General features: G+C 50.0%; 1 protein-coding gene across 2 annotated transcripts in view; it reads right to left on the bottom strand.

Annotated features, from left to right (window-relative positions):
* The window catches only part of PKD2 (polycystin 2, transient receptor potential cation channel), a 100658-nt gene that overhangs the window by 16555 nt on the left and 65074 nt on the right, over window positions 1–19029 (bottom strand). For both annotated transcript variants that reach the window (XM_075351469.1, XM_075351478.1), the window contains exons 10-12: window positions 15536–15634; window positions 6795–6916; window positions 6034–6151 (exon numbers count right to left, since the gene is read on the bottom strand). In XM_075351469.1, the coding sequence (XP_075207584.1) occupies window positions 6034–6151; window positions 6795–6916; window positions 15536–15634 (339 nt within the window). The remainder of the gene's footprint in view (window positions 1–6033; window positions 6152–6794; window positions 6917–15535; window positions 15635–19029) is intronic.

Raw genomic sequence — 19029 nt, 5'->3', positions numbered from 1 at the left:
AAGGTGGTTTCTGAAGAGCCGTTAGCACCCTGTTCAGATCCCAGGGTTCTAGCGGGCGCTTGTAAGGAGGGACTATGTGGCAAACCCCCTGCAGGAACGTGCGTACCTGTGGAAGCCTGGCTAGACGCTTTTGAAAAAACACAGAGAGCGCCGAGACTTGTCCCTTAAGGGAGCCGAGAGACAAACCCTTTTCCATTCCGGATTGAAGGAAGGACAGAAAAGTGGGCAAGGCAAACGGCCAGGGAGTAAAACCCTGATCAGAGCACCAGGATAAGAAGATCCTCCACGTCCTGTGGTAGATCTTGGCGGACGTTGGTTTCCTGGCCTGTCTCATAGTGGCAATGACCTCTTGAGATAACCCTGAAGACGCTAGGATCCAGGACTCAATGGCCACACAGTCAGGTTGAGGGCCGCAGAATTCAGATGGAAAAATGGCCCTTGAGACAGCAAGTCTGGTCGGTCTGGTAGTGCCCACGGTTGGCCCACCGTGAGATGCCACAGATCCGGGTACCACGACCTCCTCGGCCAGTCTGGAGCGACGAGGATGGCGCGGCGGCAGTCGGACCTGATCTTGCGTAACACTCTGGGCAGCAGTGCCAGAGGAGGAAATACATAAGGCAGTTGAAACTGCGACCAATCCTGAACTAATGCGTCTGCCGCCAGAGCTCTGTGATCTTGAGAACGTGCCATGAATGCCGGGACCTTGTTGTTGTGCCGGGACGCCATTAGGTCGACGTCCGGCTTCCCCCAGCGGCAACAGATCTCGTGAAACACGTCCGGGTGAAGAGACCATTCCCCTGCGTCCATGCCCTGGCGACTGAGAAAGTCTGCTTCCCAGTTTTCTACGCCCGGGATGTGAACTGCGGAGATGGTGGAGGCTGTGGCTTCGACCCACAGCAGAATCCGCCGAACTTCCTGGAAGGCTTGCCGACTGCGTGTGCCGCCTTGGTGGTTGATGTATGCCACCGCCGTGGCGTTGTCCGACTGAATTCGGATCTGCCTGCCTTCCAGCCACGGCTGGAACGCCTTTAGGGCTAGATACACTGCCCTTATCTCCAGAACATTGATCTGGAGGGAGGACTCTGGCTGAGTCCAGGTACCCTGAGCCCTGTGGTGGAGAAAGACCGCTCCCCACCCTGACAGACTCGCGTCCGTCGTGACCACAGCCCAGGATGGGGGCAGGAAGGATTTCCCCTTCGACAAAGAAGTGGGAAGAAGCCACCACTGAAGGGAGGCCTTGGCCGCCCGAGAAAGGGAGACGTTCCTGTCGAGGGACGTCGACTTCCTGTCCCATTTGCGGAGAATGTCCCATTGAAGTGGACGCAGATGAAACTGCGCAAAAGGAACTGCCTCCATTGCTGCCACCATCTTCCCTAGGAAGTGCATGAGGCGCCTCAGGGGGTGCGACTGGGCTCGAAGGAGAGATTGCACCCCTGTCTGTAGTGAACGCTGTTTGTCCAGCGGAAGTTTCACTATCGCTGAGAGAGTATGAAACTCCATGCCGAGATATGTCAGCGATTGGGCCGGTGTCAATTTTGACTTTGGGAAATTGATGATCCACCCGAATCTCTGGAGAGTCTCCAGCGCAATGTTCAGGCTGTGTTGGCATGCCACCCGAGAGGGGGCCTTGACAAGCAGATCGTCTAAGTAAGGGATCACCGAGTGTCCCTGAGAGTGTAGGACTGCTACCACTGTTGCCATGAAATTGGTGAAGACCCGTGGGGCTGTCGCCAGGCCGAAAGGCAGTGCCACGAACTGAAGATGTTCGTCCCCGATGGCGAAACGCAGGAAGCGCTGATGCTCTGGTGCAATCGGCACGTGGAGATAAGCATCCCTGATGTCGATTGATGCTAGGAAGTCTCCTTGGGACATCGAGGCGATGACGGAGCGGAGAGATTCCATCCGGAACCGCCTGGTTTTCACGTGTCTGTTGAGCAGTTTGAGGTCCAGAACGGGACGGAAAGATCCGTCCTTTTTTGGCACCACAAACAAGTTGGAGTAAAAACAGTGACCCCATTGCTGAAGGGGAACAGGGATCACCACTCCTTCTGCCTTCAGAGTGTTCACCGCCTGAAGAAGAGCATCGGCTCGCTCGGGGGGCGGAGATGTTCTGAAGAAACGAGTCGGGGGACGAGAGCTGAACTCTATCCTGTAACCGTGAGACAGAATGTCTCTCACCCATCGGTCTTGGACATGTGGCAACCAGGCGTCGCAAAAGCGGGAGAGCCTGCCACCGACCGAGGATGCGGTTTGGGGAGGCCGAAAGTCATGAGGAGGCCGCTTTGGGAGCGGTTCCTCCGGCGTTCTTTTTAGGACGTGACTTAGACCGCCATGAATCGGAGTTCCTCTGACCCTTCTGTGGCCTGTTGGACGAGGAGAATTGAGACCTGGCTGAGGGCCGAAAGGACCGAAACCTCGATTGTACCTTCCGTTGTTGAGGTCTGTTTGGTTTGGACTGGGGTAAGGACGAGTCCTTTCCCTTGGATTGTTTAATGATTTCATCCAATCGCTCGCCAAACAGGCGGTCGCCAGAAAATGGCAAACCGGTTAAGAACTTTTTGGAAGCAGAGTCTGCCTTCCATTCACGTAGCCACATGGCCCTGCGGACTGCCACTGAATTGGCGGATGCTACCGCCGTACGGCTCGCAGAGTCCAGGACAGCATTCATGGCGTAGGACGCAAACGCCGACGCCTGAGAGGTTAAGGACACAACCTGCGGAGTAGCGGCACGTGTGACTGCATTAATCTCAGACTGACAAGCTGAGATAGCTTGGAGTGCCCATACGGCTGCGAATGCCGGAGCAAAGGACGCGCCGATGGCTTCATAGATGGATTTCATCAGGAGCTCTATCTGCCGGTCAGTGGCATCCTTGAGTGAAGCACCATCTGCCACTGCAACTATGGATCTAGCCGCCAGTCTAGAGACTGGAGGATCCACCTTGGGACACTGAGCCCAACCCTTGACTACGTCAGGGGGGAAGGGATAACGTGTGTCATTAAGGCGCTTAGTAAAGCGCTTATCTGGAAAAGCCTGGTGTTTCTGGACTGTATCTCTGAAGTCGGAGTGATCAAGAAACGCACTCCGTGTACGTTTGGGAAACCTAAAATGGAATTTCTCCTGCTGAGAAGCTGACTCCGCAATCGGAGGAGCTGGAGGAGAAAGATCCAACACCTGATTGATGGACACTATAAGGTCGTTTACTATGGCGTCCCCTTCAGGTGTATCAAGGTTGAGAGCGGCGTCAGGATCAGAGCCCTGATCTGCCCCCTCCGCTTCATCCTCCAGAGAGTCCTCATGCTGAGACCCTGAGCAGTGTGATGAAGTCGAGGGAAGCTCCCAGCGAGCCCGCTTAGCCGGTCTAGGACTGCGGTCCGTGTCGGAGTCCTCACCGTGGGACCTATGAGTCGCCTCAGGAGCACTTTGCTGCTCCAACCGAGGGGGGCCTGGGGACAATGATTCAACAGTGCCCGGGGCCTGTGTTACCGGTCTGGACTGCAAAGCTTCTAGTATCTTAGCAGACCATCTATCCATAGACTCAGAAAGTTTGTCAGCGAATACTGCAAACTCTGTCCCTGTCACCTGGACAGTGGCAGCAGGTGGTTCCACCTGGGTCGAGGGTCCCACCAGTGGCAGAGGCTCCGGCTGAGTGAGTGTCACAGGGGCCGAGCATTGCACACAATGAGGGTAGGTCGAACCTGCAGGTAGCATAGCCGAACATGAGGTACAGGTTGCAAAGTAAGCCTGTGCCTTGGCACCCTTGCTTTTTGCGGACGACATGCTGTTGTCTCCTCTTAGAGCAATCAGAGAGGGTATATAGCCAAAAGCAAATAGTGCGGCCGTACAGAGTAAATGTATACAATATAAGCATATAAATATACACTTCGGCACCCAGGGGGGCCAGCACCTAGTAACAGGTGCGGCTTACCGACCGCTCTCAGCGGTTGTGTGACCACCAGATTCCCTGTCTGGGCCTCCCAGAGCTGTAGAGCTCGGTGTTGTCTCCCCTCTGAAGTTCTCCAGCATCAGAAGTGCTGATAGGAATGGCTGCCAGCGTTCTGAGAGGAGGAGGGAGCCGTGGGCGTGCCTCAGAAAGTGCGGGAATCTGGTGCCCCACGGTGCTCAGTGAGGGGGGAGGAGGATACAAAGTATGCTCCAGCCCTCAGCGCTGACGTCCAGTGCAGCGTCCCGCCCTTACCCCTGACTGGCAGGCCCGGGGGCGGGAGTATGCGGTACTAGGCCGCAAAAGCCGGGGACTAAAGTTATAAGCGCGGCCGGCAAACAAGCGCGGTCAGCGCGGTAGTCCCAGCGCACAAACACACCCAGCAGCTGCTGGAGCGTCCATTACACAGGCGCTCTATGCGCCGTCCCCAAGGGGACACAGAGTACCTCAGAGGAGCAGGGCCTGTCCCTGACGATACCCGGTCTCCTGTCCAGCAGATTCCCCCAGGGGCTGCGGAGGGAGCACGGTCCCAGTGCCTGGTGACCGGTTAGGATCCCACTTCACCCAGAGCCCCTAAGGGATGGGGAAGGAAAACAGCATGTGGCTCCAGCCTTTGTAACCGCAATGGGTACCTCAACCTTAACAACACCGCCGACCAGAGTGGGGTGAGAAGGGAGCATGCCGGGGGCCCTGTTATGGGCCCTCTTTTCTTCCATCCGATATAGTCAGCAGCTGCTGCTGACTTAAATGTGGAGCTTGCGTGCATGTGTGCCTCCTTCAACACAAAGCATAAAAACTGAGGAGCCCGTGATGCACGGGGGGGTGTATAGGCAGAGGGGAGGGGTTTACACTTTTAAGTGTAATACTTTGTGTGGCCTCTGGAGGCAGAAGCTATACACCCAATTGTCTGGGTCTCCCAATGGAGCGACAAAGAAAGCCCTATCCCATTCTTTGTGTTGATGCCTTCGATCTCTGAGCTCTTGGGGAAAGTCCATAAAGAAACTATCCTCCACAAGTTAATTATCAGGTTGCGTGAAGCTACTCCCTGATCTAGGGTCCAGTACCCTGCCGCTGTGCTCGGTCCCGGGTCGGTTACCAAGTACTCCGGTGCCCACTGTTCCCCAACACTAAGCCTGGCACCTTTCTTCAGTACCCTGCGACCGGGTCTCCGACTCCTTCGGTCCCAGACCACTGTCTGCGACTTAGCCAAAAGTCCCCAGGGAGATCCAACTCCCAGCTCCTCACTCTTTGGGAGCTACTACTCTTCTGCCTGTCAGCTCTGCTCTGCTCTCCATTTCCTTCCTCACTGACTTCCCCGCTCCCACCAATCTGTCTGACCCCTAGGTGAGTGGCCCTGTTCCAGCTAGACCACCCACTGGTGTGCCTGACAAGGTGTGGTGTGAGGTGTGACTAGGATTTGAATGCTGATGGAGCAATACCAAAAGTTAGGATCCCAGAACCATGAGGGGTTGAGTCCTGCACCACAAGAGAAAGAGGGTGCAGTAACCTGTGACACCCTGACTAGTTCAGGGGCGTCACACGAGATTTGCAAAAGTCACTCGCAAGTGTGACTCTGGCTTAAAAGCCAATTCCGGACCACACACAAACCCCAGTATGATCCAGTGAGTTAAAATAGAAGTCACCTGAGTGAGAAGAGGATTGGAGTGGGTCAGCTGCATGTATTTCTACGCAGCTGACCCACTCCCGTCCGAAGAGCGTCCGGCCGTGCCTGGTGATGAGATGTGAGACTTGCACGAGTCATTCGCAAGGGTGACTCTGGCCTAAAAGCCAATTCCGGACCACACACAAACCCCAGTGTGATCCAGTGAGTCAAAATACAAGTCACCTGAGTGAGAAGAGGATTGGAGCGACGCTGGGAATCGAGGAAGACAATGAATGGTGGTTTAACATTTAAGCAAGTGACATGCAATTTCTCCATAATTCATAACTTTTTTTCTTCTGATTATTATTATTTTTAAAGCAAAACTAAAACCTTGAAAAAAAGAAATGCAATTTCTGAACGTCTCCCGATAAACCTTTTCTTGCACAAGTAAATGTAATATGCAGGAGAGCAAAATACATCTGTGCTCACCCTCTCCTTCTCCAAATCATCCCGCATCTGCTGATGTTCATGTTCAGTAAGTTCCTGGTCCCCATCTTGGTCATATTTAGCAAAAATGGCCTCAATTTCTGCATCGGTGTGGCCTTTCCTGTAACAAAAAAGTAGACATTTTATAAAACGAATTATGAAAATGATATCGAACAGATATTTTTTCACCAAGCCAATATAAAATGTCTATATTTCTATCTATCTATATATATTTATGTATATATGCAATTTCCATGGCTACGTGGTGATTCGTCCCTGTGGTGTTGTATACCACAGTATATAGGAAGCCCCTCATATTTCTACCCATATACAGGTGTACTTTACACAGAAGCTGCTCTCTAATTCTACCATGTAGTGGTCCGTGTGGCGCCATCATTCGCAATACACAAACTGAACACTACAGGAGCTATCACACACTTGTCATGTGTCCAAGCACAACAGTCCTGATGAGTGAAGCGTCAGAAAGAACTGGTGGGAATAGGTTTCAGGTATATTTATTTATAGCTGGACGTCGGCTATTTCTGCCCTGGTAATGGACACATTTTAGGCTGCTATTTTTAAATACTACATTTTTGAGGAATGTTGGCAAATGTGTTTGCTATAGAAAGTTTGGGAACATCTCCAGTTTTACCATTTCAAAAATTCCAATAGACAAAAAATGGCCACAAATAACTCAGCATTCCTCCAGGGGCTATTGCATAACTAAATATGTGACAGAGTATAAAAAAGGAAAATAATCTTACCCCTTCAAGTCCTGTCGTAGTTCATCAAAATTAAGTTTCCCCCCTCCTTGTCGGAGGCTCTCCGAGATATCATCCACTGCAGTTTTCTTGAGCTTCAGCTTCACCATTGCTTTACTACAACCCTGGAATTGATACATACATTTGACTGATATACACAAAAGATATAAAATAGCCCATTTAGAAGACAAACCACAGAAGACATTTCGATGAGAAATCTGCCACAGGTGGTTATACCACTGGGGCCACTTTCACACATCCATTTATCAGGGTCCGAGATATAAGGCCCTGTCACACAGAGATAAATCTGCGGCAGATCTGTGGTTGCAGTGAAATTGTGGACAATCAGTGCCAGGTTTGTGGCTGTGTACAAATGGAACAATATGTCCATGATTTCACTGCAACCACAGATCTGCCAATGATTTATCTCTGCGTGTGACAGGGCCTTTACAGTCTCCTGACCCAAATTCAGCAGCCTCATGTATGGCTACGAGGCTGCAAAGTTCTGACAAGGAGATCCATGGCTAGGCTTGGACCCCGATACATGGATGATTGAAACCTCCCGAAAGATCAGCTGATCATTAAGGAGGCATCTACTAAGTTCACCTAAGGAGTTTGCGTCCATCAGTTTATACCATAAGGGACAATAATTAATTCTGGCACAAAATGACGGAGACCAGAGTATGTTAGAGATTTATATTTGCCAGGATATATGAATATCAGATACGTCTCCGTATCTGTAGTAAAATATCTCTATTGATATGTATTAATCTCTACTACTTTGGGGAGATTATGGAACGTTATAGAGAGAATTCTGCCACTGTGTTAATGGGAACTTGACAATTTTAGTGTTGTAAATGGGGCGATTTGCACCAAATCTTTACTATACTTAAATATGGTCCGTACAGTTCCCAAAGCTAGGAAGGAGTGTGTCAAAATGTCACACTCATTAATATCAAATTTGGCGCAAATTGTGATTTTCTTATGTTTGTTAAAAGTTAAAGTTTCAACTTAAATGTATTTGTTTCTTGCGTTTAAAGGGAACCGGTCATGTCCCCAAATGCTAGTAACCTGCATTATAAAGCTGTCCGGCTGCCTTACTGAAGACACGGCTATAAGGAGAAAATGTGACTTTATTCCTCCCGGGAGCTGCCAGCTTTCAGTCTTCAGTTACAGTCACTGCTCCTTAAGCCCGCTTTACACGCTACAATATATCTTACGATGTGTGGGCGGGGTCACGTCGTAAGTGATGCACATCCGGCATCGTAAGGTACATTGTAGTGTGTAACAGCTACATGCGATTGTGATTGAACGGTAAAACGTTGGTCGCATGCACGTCGTTCAATTCCTAAAAATTGAACGTCAGATTGTTAATCGTACCCGGGGTAGCACACATCGCAGTGTGTGACACCCCGGGACCGATTAACAGATCTTACCTGCGTCCTGCGGCTCCCGCTTCTATTGGCCGGCTGCTGCGTGACGTTGATGTGACGCCGAACGTCCCTCCCACTCCAGGAAGTGGACGTTCGCCGCCCACATCGAGGTCGTATGGACGGGTAAGTACGTGTGACGGGGGTTAATCGTTTGTGCGGCACATTCAACAAATTGAACGTGCCGCACATACGATGGGGCGGTTACGATCGCATACGATATCGTATGCAGAATCGTAACATGTAAAGCAGGCTTTACACAGTGTGCTATGGATGTAAACACCACCGAATACTTTCATTGCTGGCTGGCTTGAGTCCCGGGGCATGCTTATAGCCACAACTCACTGTGTGCTGAGTGATGACTGCGTGCCTCTATGTCTGAAAGCTGGTGGCTCCTGGGAGGAAAAAACAAACATTTTCTCATTATAGCTGTGCTTTATGTAAGGTGGCCGGAACAACCTTGGAATGCTATTAACCCAATAGCCCTGATTCATCATTGCCTTTCTGTTGGTTTTATCTAATTTTGTGCATTTTTTGTTTTCAGCCAATTTATTATTCTACTTGTGACTTTTTAGAAGCCTATTTTATATGTGCTCGGCTGTGTTTTGTCTTCCCACTTTTATGGGCAGAGTGTAGTGATTCCGGATACTTTGATCAATTTGAGTTTCTAAAAAGTCACAATATTTGACGCAGCTCTCCTCCAGTGTCCCCACGGTGTGGTTTTATGCAGATCTTTCAATAGGTGCATGTTTTGTGTTATTTTGATGAAGATGCAAGTTTTTGCTCAAACGGTTGAAAAAAAATGGTTAGAAAGAAGAAGGGAATTTTGTTTACTTACCGTACATTCCTTTTCTTCTAGCTCCAATTGGGAGACCCAGACAATTGGGTGTATAGCTTCTGCCTCCGGAGGCCACACAAAGTATTACACTTAAAAGTGTACAGCCCCTCCCCTTCTGCCTATACACCCCCCCGTGAGTCACGGGCTCCTCAGTTTTGGTGCAAAAGCAGGAAGGAGGAAACTTATAAATTGGTCTAAGGTAAATTCAATCCGAAGGATGTTCGGAGAACTGAAACCATGAACCAAAAGAACAATTAAACATGAACAACATGTGTACACAAAGAACAACAGCCCGAAGGGAACAGGGGCGGGTGCTGGGTCTCCCAATTGGAGCTAGAAGAAAAGGAATTTACGGTAAGTAAACAAAATTCCCTTCTTCTTTGTCGCTCCATTGGGAGACCCAGACAATTGGGACGTCCAAAAGCAGTCCCTGGGTGGGTAAAATAATACCTCGTAATAGAGCCGAAAAACGGCCCCTTCCTACAGGTGGGCAACCGCCGCCTGAAGGACTCGCCTACCTAGGCTGGCATCTGCCGAAGCATAGGTATGCACCTGATAGTGTTTCGTGAAAGTGTGCAGGCTCGACCAGGTAGCCGCCTGACACACCTGCTGAGCCGTAGCCTGGTGCCGCAAAGCCCAGGACGCACCCACGGCTCTGGTAGAATGGGCCTTCAGCCCTGAGGGAACCGGAAGCCCAGAAGAACGGTAGGCTTCGAGAATTGGTTCCTTGATCCACCGAGCCAGGGTTGATTTGGAAGCCTGTGACCCTTTACGCTGGCCAGCGACAAGGACAAAGAGTGCATCCGAGCGGCGCAGGGGCGCCGTACGAGAAATGTAGAGTCTGAGTGCTCTCACCAGATCCAACAAGTGCAAATCCTTTTCACATTGGTGAACTGGATGTGGACAAAGAGAAGGTAAGGAGATATCCTGATTGAGATGAAAGGGGGATACCACCTTAGGGAGAAATTCCGGAACCGGATGTAGAACCACCTTGTCCTGGTGAAACACCAGGAAAGGAGCTTTGCATGACAGCGCCGCTAGCTCAGACACTCTCCGAAGTGATGTGACTGCTACTAGGAAGACCACTTTCTGTGAAAGGCGTGAAAGAGAAATATCCTTCATTGGCTCAAAAGGTGGTTTCTGAAGAGCCATCAGCACCCTGTTCAGATCCCAGGGTTCTAATGGACGCTTGTAAGGAGGGACTATGTGACAAACCCCCTGCAGGAACGTGCGTACCTTTGGAAGTTTGGCTAGGCGCTTCTGGAAAAACACAGAGAGCGCTGAGACTTGTACCTTAAGGGAGCCGAGCGACAAACCCTTTTCCAATCCTGATTGAAGGAAGGAAAGAAAAGTGGGCAAGGCAAATGGCCAGGGAGTAAAACCCTGATCAGAGCACCAGGATAAGAATATTCTCCACGTCCTGTGGTAGATCTTGGCGGACGTTGGTTTCCTGGCCTGTCTCATAGTGGCAATGACTTCTTGAGATAACCCTGAAGACCCTAGGATCCAGGACTCAATGGCCACACAGTCAGGTTGAGGGCCGCAGAATTCAGATGGAAAAACGGCCCTTGAGACAGCAAGTCTGGTCAGTCTGGTAGTGCCCACGGTTGACCCACCGTGAGATGCCACAGATCCGGGTACCACGACCTCCTCGGCCAGTCTGGAGCGACGAGTATGGCGCGGCGGCAGTCGGACCTGATCTTGCGTAACACTCTGGGCAACAGTGCCAGAGGAGGGAACACATAAGGCAGTTGAAACTGCGACCAATCCTGAACTAATGCGTCTGCCGCCAGAGCTCTGTGATCTTGAGACCGTGCCATGAATGCCGGGACCTTGTTGTTGTGCCGGGACGCCATTAGGTCGACGTCCGGCATCCCCCAGCGGCAACAGATCTCTTGAAATATGTCCGGGTGAAGGGACCATTCCCCTGCGTCCATGCCCTGGCGACTGAGAAAGTCTGCTTCCCAGTTTTCTACGCCCGGTATGTGAACTGCGGATATGGTGGATGCTGTGGCTTCCACCCACAGCAGAATCCGCCGGACTTCCTGGAAGGCTTGCCGACTGCGTGTTCCGCCTTGGTGGTTGATGTATGCCACCGCTGTGGAGTTGTCCGACTGAATTCGGATCCGTTTGCCTTCCAGCCACGGCTGGAAAGCTTTTAGGGCAAGATACACTGCCCTTATCTCCAGAACATTGATCTGCAGGGAGGACTCTGGCTGCGTCCAGGTACCCTGGGCCCTGTGGTGGAGAAAGACCGCTCCCCACCCTGACAGACTCGCGTCCGTCGTGACCACCGCCCAGGATGGAGGTAGGAAGGATTTCCCCTTCGACAATGAAGTGGGAAGAAGCCACCACCGAAGAGAGGCTTTGGCTGCCTGAGAAAGGGAGACGTTCCTGTCGAGTGACGTCGACTTCCTGTCCCACTTGCGGAGAATGTCCCATTGAAGTGGGCGCAGATGAAACTGCGCAAAAGGAACTGCCTCCATTGCTGCCACCATCTTCCCTAGGAAGTGCATGAGGCGCCTCAAGGGGTGTGACTGGCCTTGAAGGAGAGATTGCACCCCTGTCTGTAGTGAACGCTGCTTGTCCAGCGGAAGCTTCACTATCGCTGAGAGAGTATGAAACTCCATGCCAAGATATTTCAGTGATTGGGCCGGTGTCAGATTTGACTTTGTGAAATTGATGATCCACCCGAATCTCTGGAGAGTCTCCAGAGCAATGTCCAGGCTGTGTTGGCATGCCACACGAGAGGGTGCCTTGACAAGCAGATTGTCTAAGTAAGGGATTACGGAGTGTCCCTGAGAGTGAAGGACTGCTACCACTGCTGCCATGACCTTGGTGAAGACCCGTGGTGCTGTCGCCAGGCCGAAGGGCAGTGCCACGAACTGAAGGTGTTCGTCCCCTATGGCGAAACGCAGGAAGCGCTGATGCTCTGGTGCAATCGGTACGTGGAGATAAGCATCTTTGATGTCGATTGATGCTAGGAAATCTCCTTGGGACATTGAGGCAATGACGGAGCGGAGCGATTCCATCCGGAACCGTCTGGTTTTTACGTGTTTGTTGAGCAGTTTTAGGTCCAGAACAGGACGGAAAGATCCGTCCTTTTTTGGCACCACAAACAAGTTGGAGTAAAAACCGTGACCCTGTTGCTGAAGAGGAACAGGGATCACCACTCCTTCTGCCTTCAGAGTGCACACTGCCTGAAGAAGAGCATCGGCTCGCTCGGGGGGCGGAGATGTTCTGAAGAAGCGAGTCGGCGGACGAGAGCTGAGCTCTATCCTGTAACCGTGAGATAGAATGTCTCTCACCCAACGGTCTTGTACGTGTGGCAGCCAGGCGTCGGAAAAGCGGGAGAGCCTGCCACCGACCGAGGATGCGGTGTGAAGAGGCCGAGAGTCATGAGGAGGCCGCTTTGGGAGCGGTTCCTCCGGCGGTCTTTTTAGGACGTGACTTAGACCGCCATGAATCGGAGTTCGTCTGACCCTTCTGTGTCCTGTTGGACGAGGAGAATTGAGACCTGCCCGCGGGCCGAAAGGACCGAAACCTCGATTGTACCTTCCGTTGTTGAGGTCTCTTTGGTTTGGACTGGGGTAAGGATGAGTCCTTTCCCTTGGATTGTTTAATGATTTCATCCAAACGCTCACCAAACAGGCGGTCGCCAGAAAATGGCAACCCGGTTAAGAACTTTTTGGAAGCAGAGTCTGCCTTCCATTCACGTAGCCACATGGCCCTGCGGACTGCCACCGAATTGGCGGATGCTACCGCCGTACGGCTCGTAGAGTCCAGGACAGCATTAATGGCGTAGGACGCAAACGCCGACGCCTGAGAGGTTAGTGACACCACCTGCGGAGCAGAGGCACGTGTGACTGCATTAATCTGCGAGTGACAAGCTGAGATAGCTTGGAGCGCCCATACGGCTGCGAATGCCGGAGCAAAGGACGCGCCGATAGCCTCATAGATGGATTTCAACCAGAGCTCCATCTGTCTGTCAGTGGCATCTTTGACTATGGATCTAGCCGCCAGTCTGGAAACTGGAGGATCCACCTTGGGACACTGAGCCCAACCCTTGACAACCTCAGGGGGGAAGGGATAACGTGTGTCCTTAAGGCGCTTAGAAAAGCGCTTATCTGGACAAGCTCGGTGTTTCTGGACTGCGTCTCTGAAGTCGGAGTGATCCAGAAATATACTCATTGTACGCTTGGGAAACCTAAAACGGAATTTCTCCTGCTGAGAAGCTGACTCCTCAATTAGAGGAGCTGGGGGAGAAAGATCCAACACCTGATTGATGGACGCTATAAGGTCGTTCACTATGGCGTCCCCTTCTGGTGTATCTAGGTTGAGAGCGGCTTCAGGATCAGAGTCCTGATCTGCCACCTCTGCTTCATCCTCAAGAGAGTCCTCATGCTGAGACCCTGAGCAGTGTGATGAAGTCGAGGGAAGCTCCCAGCGACCCCGCTTAGGCGGTCTGGGACTGCGGTCCGTGTCAGAGACCTCACCTAGGGACCTATGAGTCACCCCAGGAGCACCTTGCTGCTCCAACCGAGGGGGGCCTGGGGTCAATGATTCAACAGTGCCCGGGACCTGTGATACCGGCCTGGACTGCAAGGCTTCTAGTATCTTAGCAGACCATTTATCCATAGTCTCAGAAAGTTTGTCAGCGAATACTGCAAACTCCGTCCCTGTCACCTGGACAGTGGCAGCCGGTGTTTCTACCTGGGCCGAGGGTCCCACTAGTGGCTGAGGCTCCAGCTGAGTAAGTGCCATAGGTGCCGAGCATTGCACAAAATGAGGGTAGGTGGAACCTGCAGGTAGCATTGCCGCACATGAGGTACAGGTTGCAAAGTAAGCCTGTGCTTTGGCACCCTTGCTATTTGCGGACGACATGCTGTTGTCTCCTCTGAGTACAAACCGGGAGGGTATATAGCCAAAAACCCACAGTGCGACCGTACAGAGTAAATGTATAGCATATACACCTATATAAATACACTTCGGCACCCAGGGGGGCCAGCACCTAGAAACAGGTGCGGCTTACCGACCGCCCAAAGCGGTTGTGTGACCACCAGATTCCCTGCCTGGGCCTCCCAGAGCCGTTTGTCTCTCCTCTCCAGCTTCAGAAGTGCTGACAGGAATGGCTGCCGGCGTTCTGTGAGGAGGAGGGGGCCGTGGGCGTGCCCAAGAAAGTGCGGGAATCTGGTGTCCCACTGTGCTCAGTGAGGGGGGAGGATGATACAGAGTATGCTCCAGCCCTCAGCGCTGACGTCCAGTGCAGCGTCCCTCCCTTCCCCTGACTGGCAGGCCCAGGGGCGGGGATATGCGGTACTAGGCCGCAGAAGCCGGGGACTAAAGTTATCAGCGCGGCCGGCAAACAAGCGCGGTCAGCGCGGTAGTCCTGGCGCACTAACACACCCAGCAGTGCTGCAGCGTGTATGACACAAGCGCTCCATGCGCCGTCCCCACGGGGACACAGAGTACCTCACAGTAGCAGGGCCTTGTCCCTGACGATACCCAGCTCCTATCCAGCAGATTCCCCAGGGGCTGCGGAGGGAGCACGGTCCCAGTGCCTAGAGACCGATTAGGATCCCACTTCACCCAGAGCCCTGAGGGGATGGGGAAGGAAAACAGCATGTTGGCTCCTGCCTATGTACCCGCAATGGGTACCTCAACCTTAACCGCACCGCCGACCAGAGTGGGGTGAGAAGGGAGCATGCTGGGGGCCCTGTATGGGCCCACTTTTCTTCCATCCGATATAGTCAGCAGCTGCTGCTGACTAAATTGTGGAGCTATGCGTGCATGTGTGCCTCCTTCGCACAAAGCATAAAAACTGAGGAGCCCGTGACTCACGGGGGGGTGTATAGGCAGAAGGGGAGGGGCTTTACACTTTTAAGTGTAATACTTTGTGTGGCCTCCGGAGGCAGAAGCTATACACCCAATTGTCTGGGTCTCCCAATGGAGCGACAAAGAAAGCCCACTTTTTGACTTGGTGCCAAATTCATGAACCACGTGCACCATCTGGTGCAATAAAAGTCAGTAAATGCCTCAAACCTTCAAAAAACAAAAAATAAATCGGGGCTGATATCGGCAGATTAATAGCATTTGGGGGACATTACATGTTAAGGTAGGCGTAGCCTGTCTAGAATGGGCACCTTTTTTGTGACTTTTAGACAGAAAGGTGGTCATAAATTACCATGCACACTTTACTTTTCATTTTTAGATTTTGTGGTACATAAAAATCGGTGTATTAAATGGCATAAAAGTTTGGTATTGAGAAAGAAATGTGGAAATTTATACAAAATTCTGAGCATAAACTCAATGGTGTTTGTTTTTGGCATTTCATGAACCATTATGGGTCGAACATAAAGTATTCCTGACAGCAAAATACACGTGAATCCCCAAATAATCGGAATAACCCATCAGTCCCTGATACAGCACTGATTAATTCTATACATTATTACAGCACAGAGTAATAACATTATTACCTTTTTGATCAGATCGGTCAGTTCCATCTCGCTCTTTTGCTGGGCCATGTCAGTCTTGACTTCTGAATAGGTGTCGCTGATAATGGCCAAAAACATGTTCTGTCAAATATAAACAGTATTCATTTTTTACATCTGCAGAGGCATAGATTACCATTAGCATCATGGACTCCGCTCATAACAAGCAATCTGTGGATGGGACAATTTAGCCTAAATATGAAGAAGCATTTGTGATTGTCTGATTTCCATCTAGAAAACATGGATGATTTCCATCCGATTGTCATTCATGTGATAGCTGTGTGTAAGTATGTTACACCTGTGTGCCATACATCCACATTTTAAGTTGTACATGATCAAGTAGGGTTTGCTAGGTTAATAGGAATCTTCAGAAGGTTTTTGCTATGTAATCTGAGAGGAAGAGAGCCCGATTAAAGAGATGTGTCTCTTACTAGGCTGTGCCTTGCTGTTTCAGTGTTTTATCAGAAGAAAATTATCACTGCACGACAACTGCCATTATGGAAAAGATATAGCGGCAACTTGAGTAAAATATCTGGTTTTTTAGGATTCCTTTTAAAGGGAAGGTGCCATCAAAAATGTTTTTTTTTAATAACTGAAAAAATCTAAATTATTAATGGTTTAATTTTTTTGTTTACCCCTTCACGACCTTTGACGGATCTTTCCATCATGGAGCGTGTCACGTTCGTCCTCGCACCTGCCACGGGAAGGATGCGGCGATCCGCGCACATACATATCAGCTGTTTTTAACAGCTAACATGTGTGCCTACATGTTATGAGTGGAATCGCATTCCACCCGTAACATTAACCCCTTACATCTCACTGCCAAAGTCTGGCAGCGAGATGTATATACGCGCGGTCATGATTTTTACTTACCGCCGCCCCCACCGGAAGTCACATGAGTGATCACATGACTTTCGGTGGTTGCCATGGTAACACAGAGTCATGTGATGACGCCTGCAGCTATGAAGAATCACTTTCATTTTCACTCGGCCCGGAGCCAAATGAATCAGGAAGAGACCATATCTGCTGAATAGCTGTGATCAGCAAATAGTGCAGAGCGATCGGATTGCTGATCGCTATAGCCCCCTAGGGGGACTAGTAAAATAAAAAAAAAAAAGTAAAAAAAAGTTTTAAAAAAAACCTAAAAGTTCAAATCACTCCCCTTTCACACCATTGAAAATTAAAGGGTTAAAAAAAATAAAAATATATACACATATTTGGTATCGCTGCGTTCAGAAATGCCTGATCTATCAAAATATAAAATCAATTAATCTGATCAATAAACGGCGTAGTGGCAAAAAAAAAAATTCCAAACACCAAAATTACGTTTTTTGGTCGCCGCAAGTTTTACGCAAAATGCAATAACAGGCGATCAAAACGTAGCATCTGCGCAAAAATGGTACTATTACAAACATTAGCTCGAGACGCAAAAAATAAGCTGTCACTGAGCCATAGATCCCAAAAAATGAGAATGCTACGGGTTTCGGAAAATGGCGCAAAACGTACGCCACTTTTATTGGACAAGCTTGTGAATTTTTTTAACCCCTTAGATACAAGTAAACCTATACATGTTTGGTGTCTACAAACTCACACTGACCTGAGGCATCATACCCACACATCAGTTTTACCATATAGGGAACACTGTGAATAAAACATCCCAAAAACTATTGTGCCATCACACATTTTTTTGCAATTTTTCCACACTTGGAATTTTTTTGCTGTTTTCCAGTACAATATATAGTAAAACTTATGGTTTCATTTAAAAGTACAACTCGTCCCGCAAAAAACAAGCCCTGATATGGCAAGATTGACGGAAAAATAAAAAAAATAAAAAAAGTTACGGCTCTCGGAAGAAGGGGAGCAAAAAACAAAATCACAAAAACGGAAAACGCCCGGGGGCTGAAGGGGTTAAATATCATTTGTTTTTAATGGAGCAAAATATGAAAAAATTTAGAAAGTTTGATATGTTCCACTTTTAAACACTAGGGGGAGCAGCTGTAAACCTAGCCTGGAACACAACTGCAGTAAAGTGGGCAGAATCTGCTCTCCTGTGTGTGATGTCACCTCACCTCCCGTTCTGGGCGTGTCCAAAAGGATCAATGAGGATGAAGTTTAGGATCACAGTGCGGAGCCATTTTGTTTGACTGGTTTGACTGCAAAGTGACCCTTATATGTGTAAAGTGTCACCAAGGACAGATGGCACAGTGCTCTATAATACTGTGCCCCATAACATACCGTGCCCCATAATATCCACAGTGTGCCACAATACTGTGCCCCATAATATACAGTGCCCCATAATATACAGTGTCCACAATACTGTGCCCCAAAATATACAGTGTTCCACAATACTGTACCCCATAATTTACAATGCCTCATAATATACAGTGTCCACAATACTGTGCCCCAAAAAAGAGAATTTTGTTTACTTACCGTAAATTCTTTTTCTTATAGTTCCGTATTGGGAGACCCAGACATTGGGTGTATAGCTTCTGCCTCCGGAGGACACACAAAGTACTACACTCAAAAGTGTAGCTCCTCCCTCTGAGCCTATACACCCCCTGGAGAAACCAGATCTAGCCAGTTTAGTGCAAAACCTGAAGGAGAATAGCCACCCACAAGTAAAAACAGAGCAAGCACCGGAACAACCGGAGCCTCTGTCTACGACAACAGCCGGTGATAACACGCGGAACAAGAAACTACCAAAAGGCAACAGGGAGGGTGCTGTGTCTCCCAATACAGAACTATAAGAAAAAGAATTTACGGTAAGTAAACAAAATTCTCTTTTTCTTTATCGTTCCTATGGGAGACCCAGACATTGGGACGTCTCAAAGCAGTCCATGGGTGGGAATAAACAGAAAAACTGAGAAGTAGGCAGAGCCTAACTTCACAAGTGGGCGACAGCCGCCTGAACGACGCGTCTGCCCAAGCTCGCATCTGTCGAAGCATGAGCATGCACTTGGTAGTGCTTTGAAAAGGTATGCAGGCTAGTCCAAGTGGCAGCCTGACAGACTTGCTGAGCCGTAGCCTGGTGCCTGAAAGCCCAAGAGGCACCGACAGCTCTGGTCGAGTGTGCCTTGATCCCCGGCGGGGGAGGCACCTGAGAACCCAGGTAGGCATCCGAAATGGTGGACCTAATCCAACGGGCTAAGGTCGGCTTAGAAGCAGGGAGGCCCTTGCGCCGACCTGTGGTTAGCACAAAAAGAAAGGTGCACCGCCTAAGAACAGCGGTGCGAGACACATAGATCCGGAGCGCACGCACCAGATCCAAAGTATGCAACGCTTTTTCAAAGCGATGAACAGGAGCCGGACAAAAGGAAGGTAGGGTAATGTCCTGGTTAAGGTGGAAAGGAGAAACCACCTTAGGGAGAAAGTCCGGAGTCGGACGGAGAACCACCTTGTCTTGATGAAAAACCAAAAAAGGGGACTCCGAAGAGAGCGCAGCTAAATCAGATACTCTCCTAAGGAACGTTATGGCCACT

The sequence above is a fragment of the Anomaloglossus baeobatrachus genome, chromosome 1 (genome assembly GCF_048569485.1).
Source record: "Anomaloglossus baeobatrachus isolate aAnoBae1 chromosome 1, aAnoBae1.hap1, whole genome shotgun sequence".
Classification (NCBI taxonomy): Eukaryota; Metazoa; Chordata; class Amphibia; order Anura; family Aromobatidae; genus Anomaloglossus; species Anomaloglossus baeobatrachus.
Note: the sequence above shows the minus strand (reverse complement) of the source record. Positions and strands in the feature narration are given on the sequence as shown.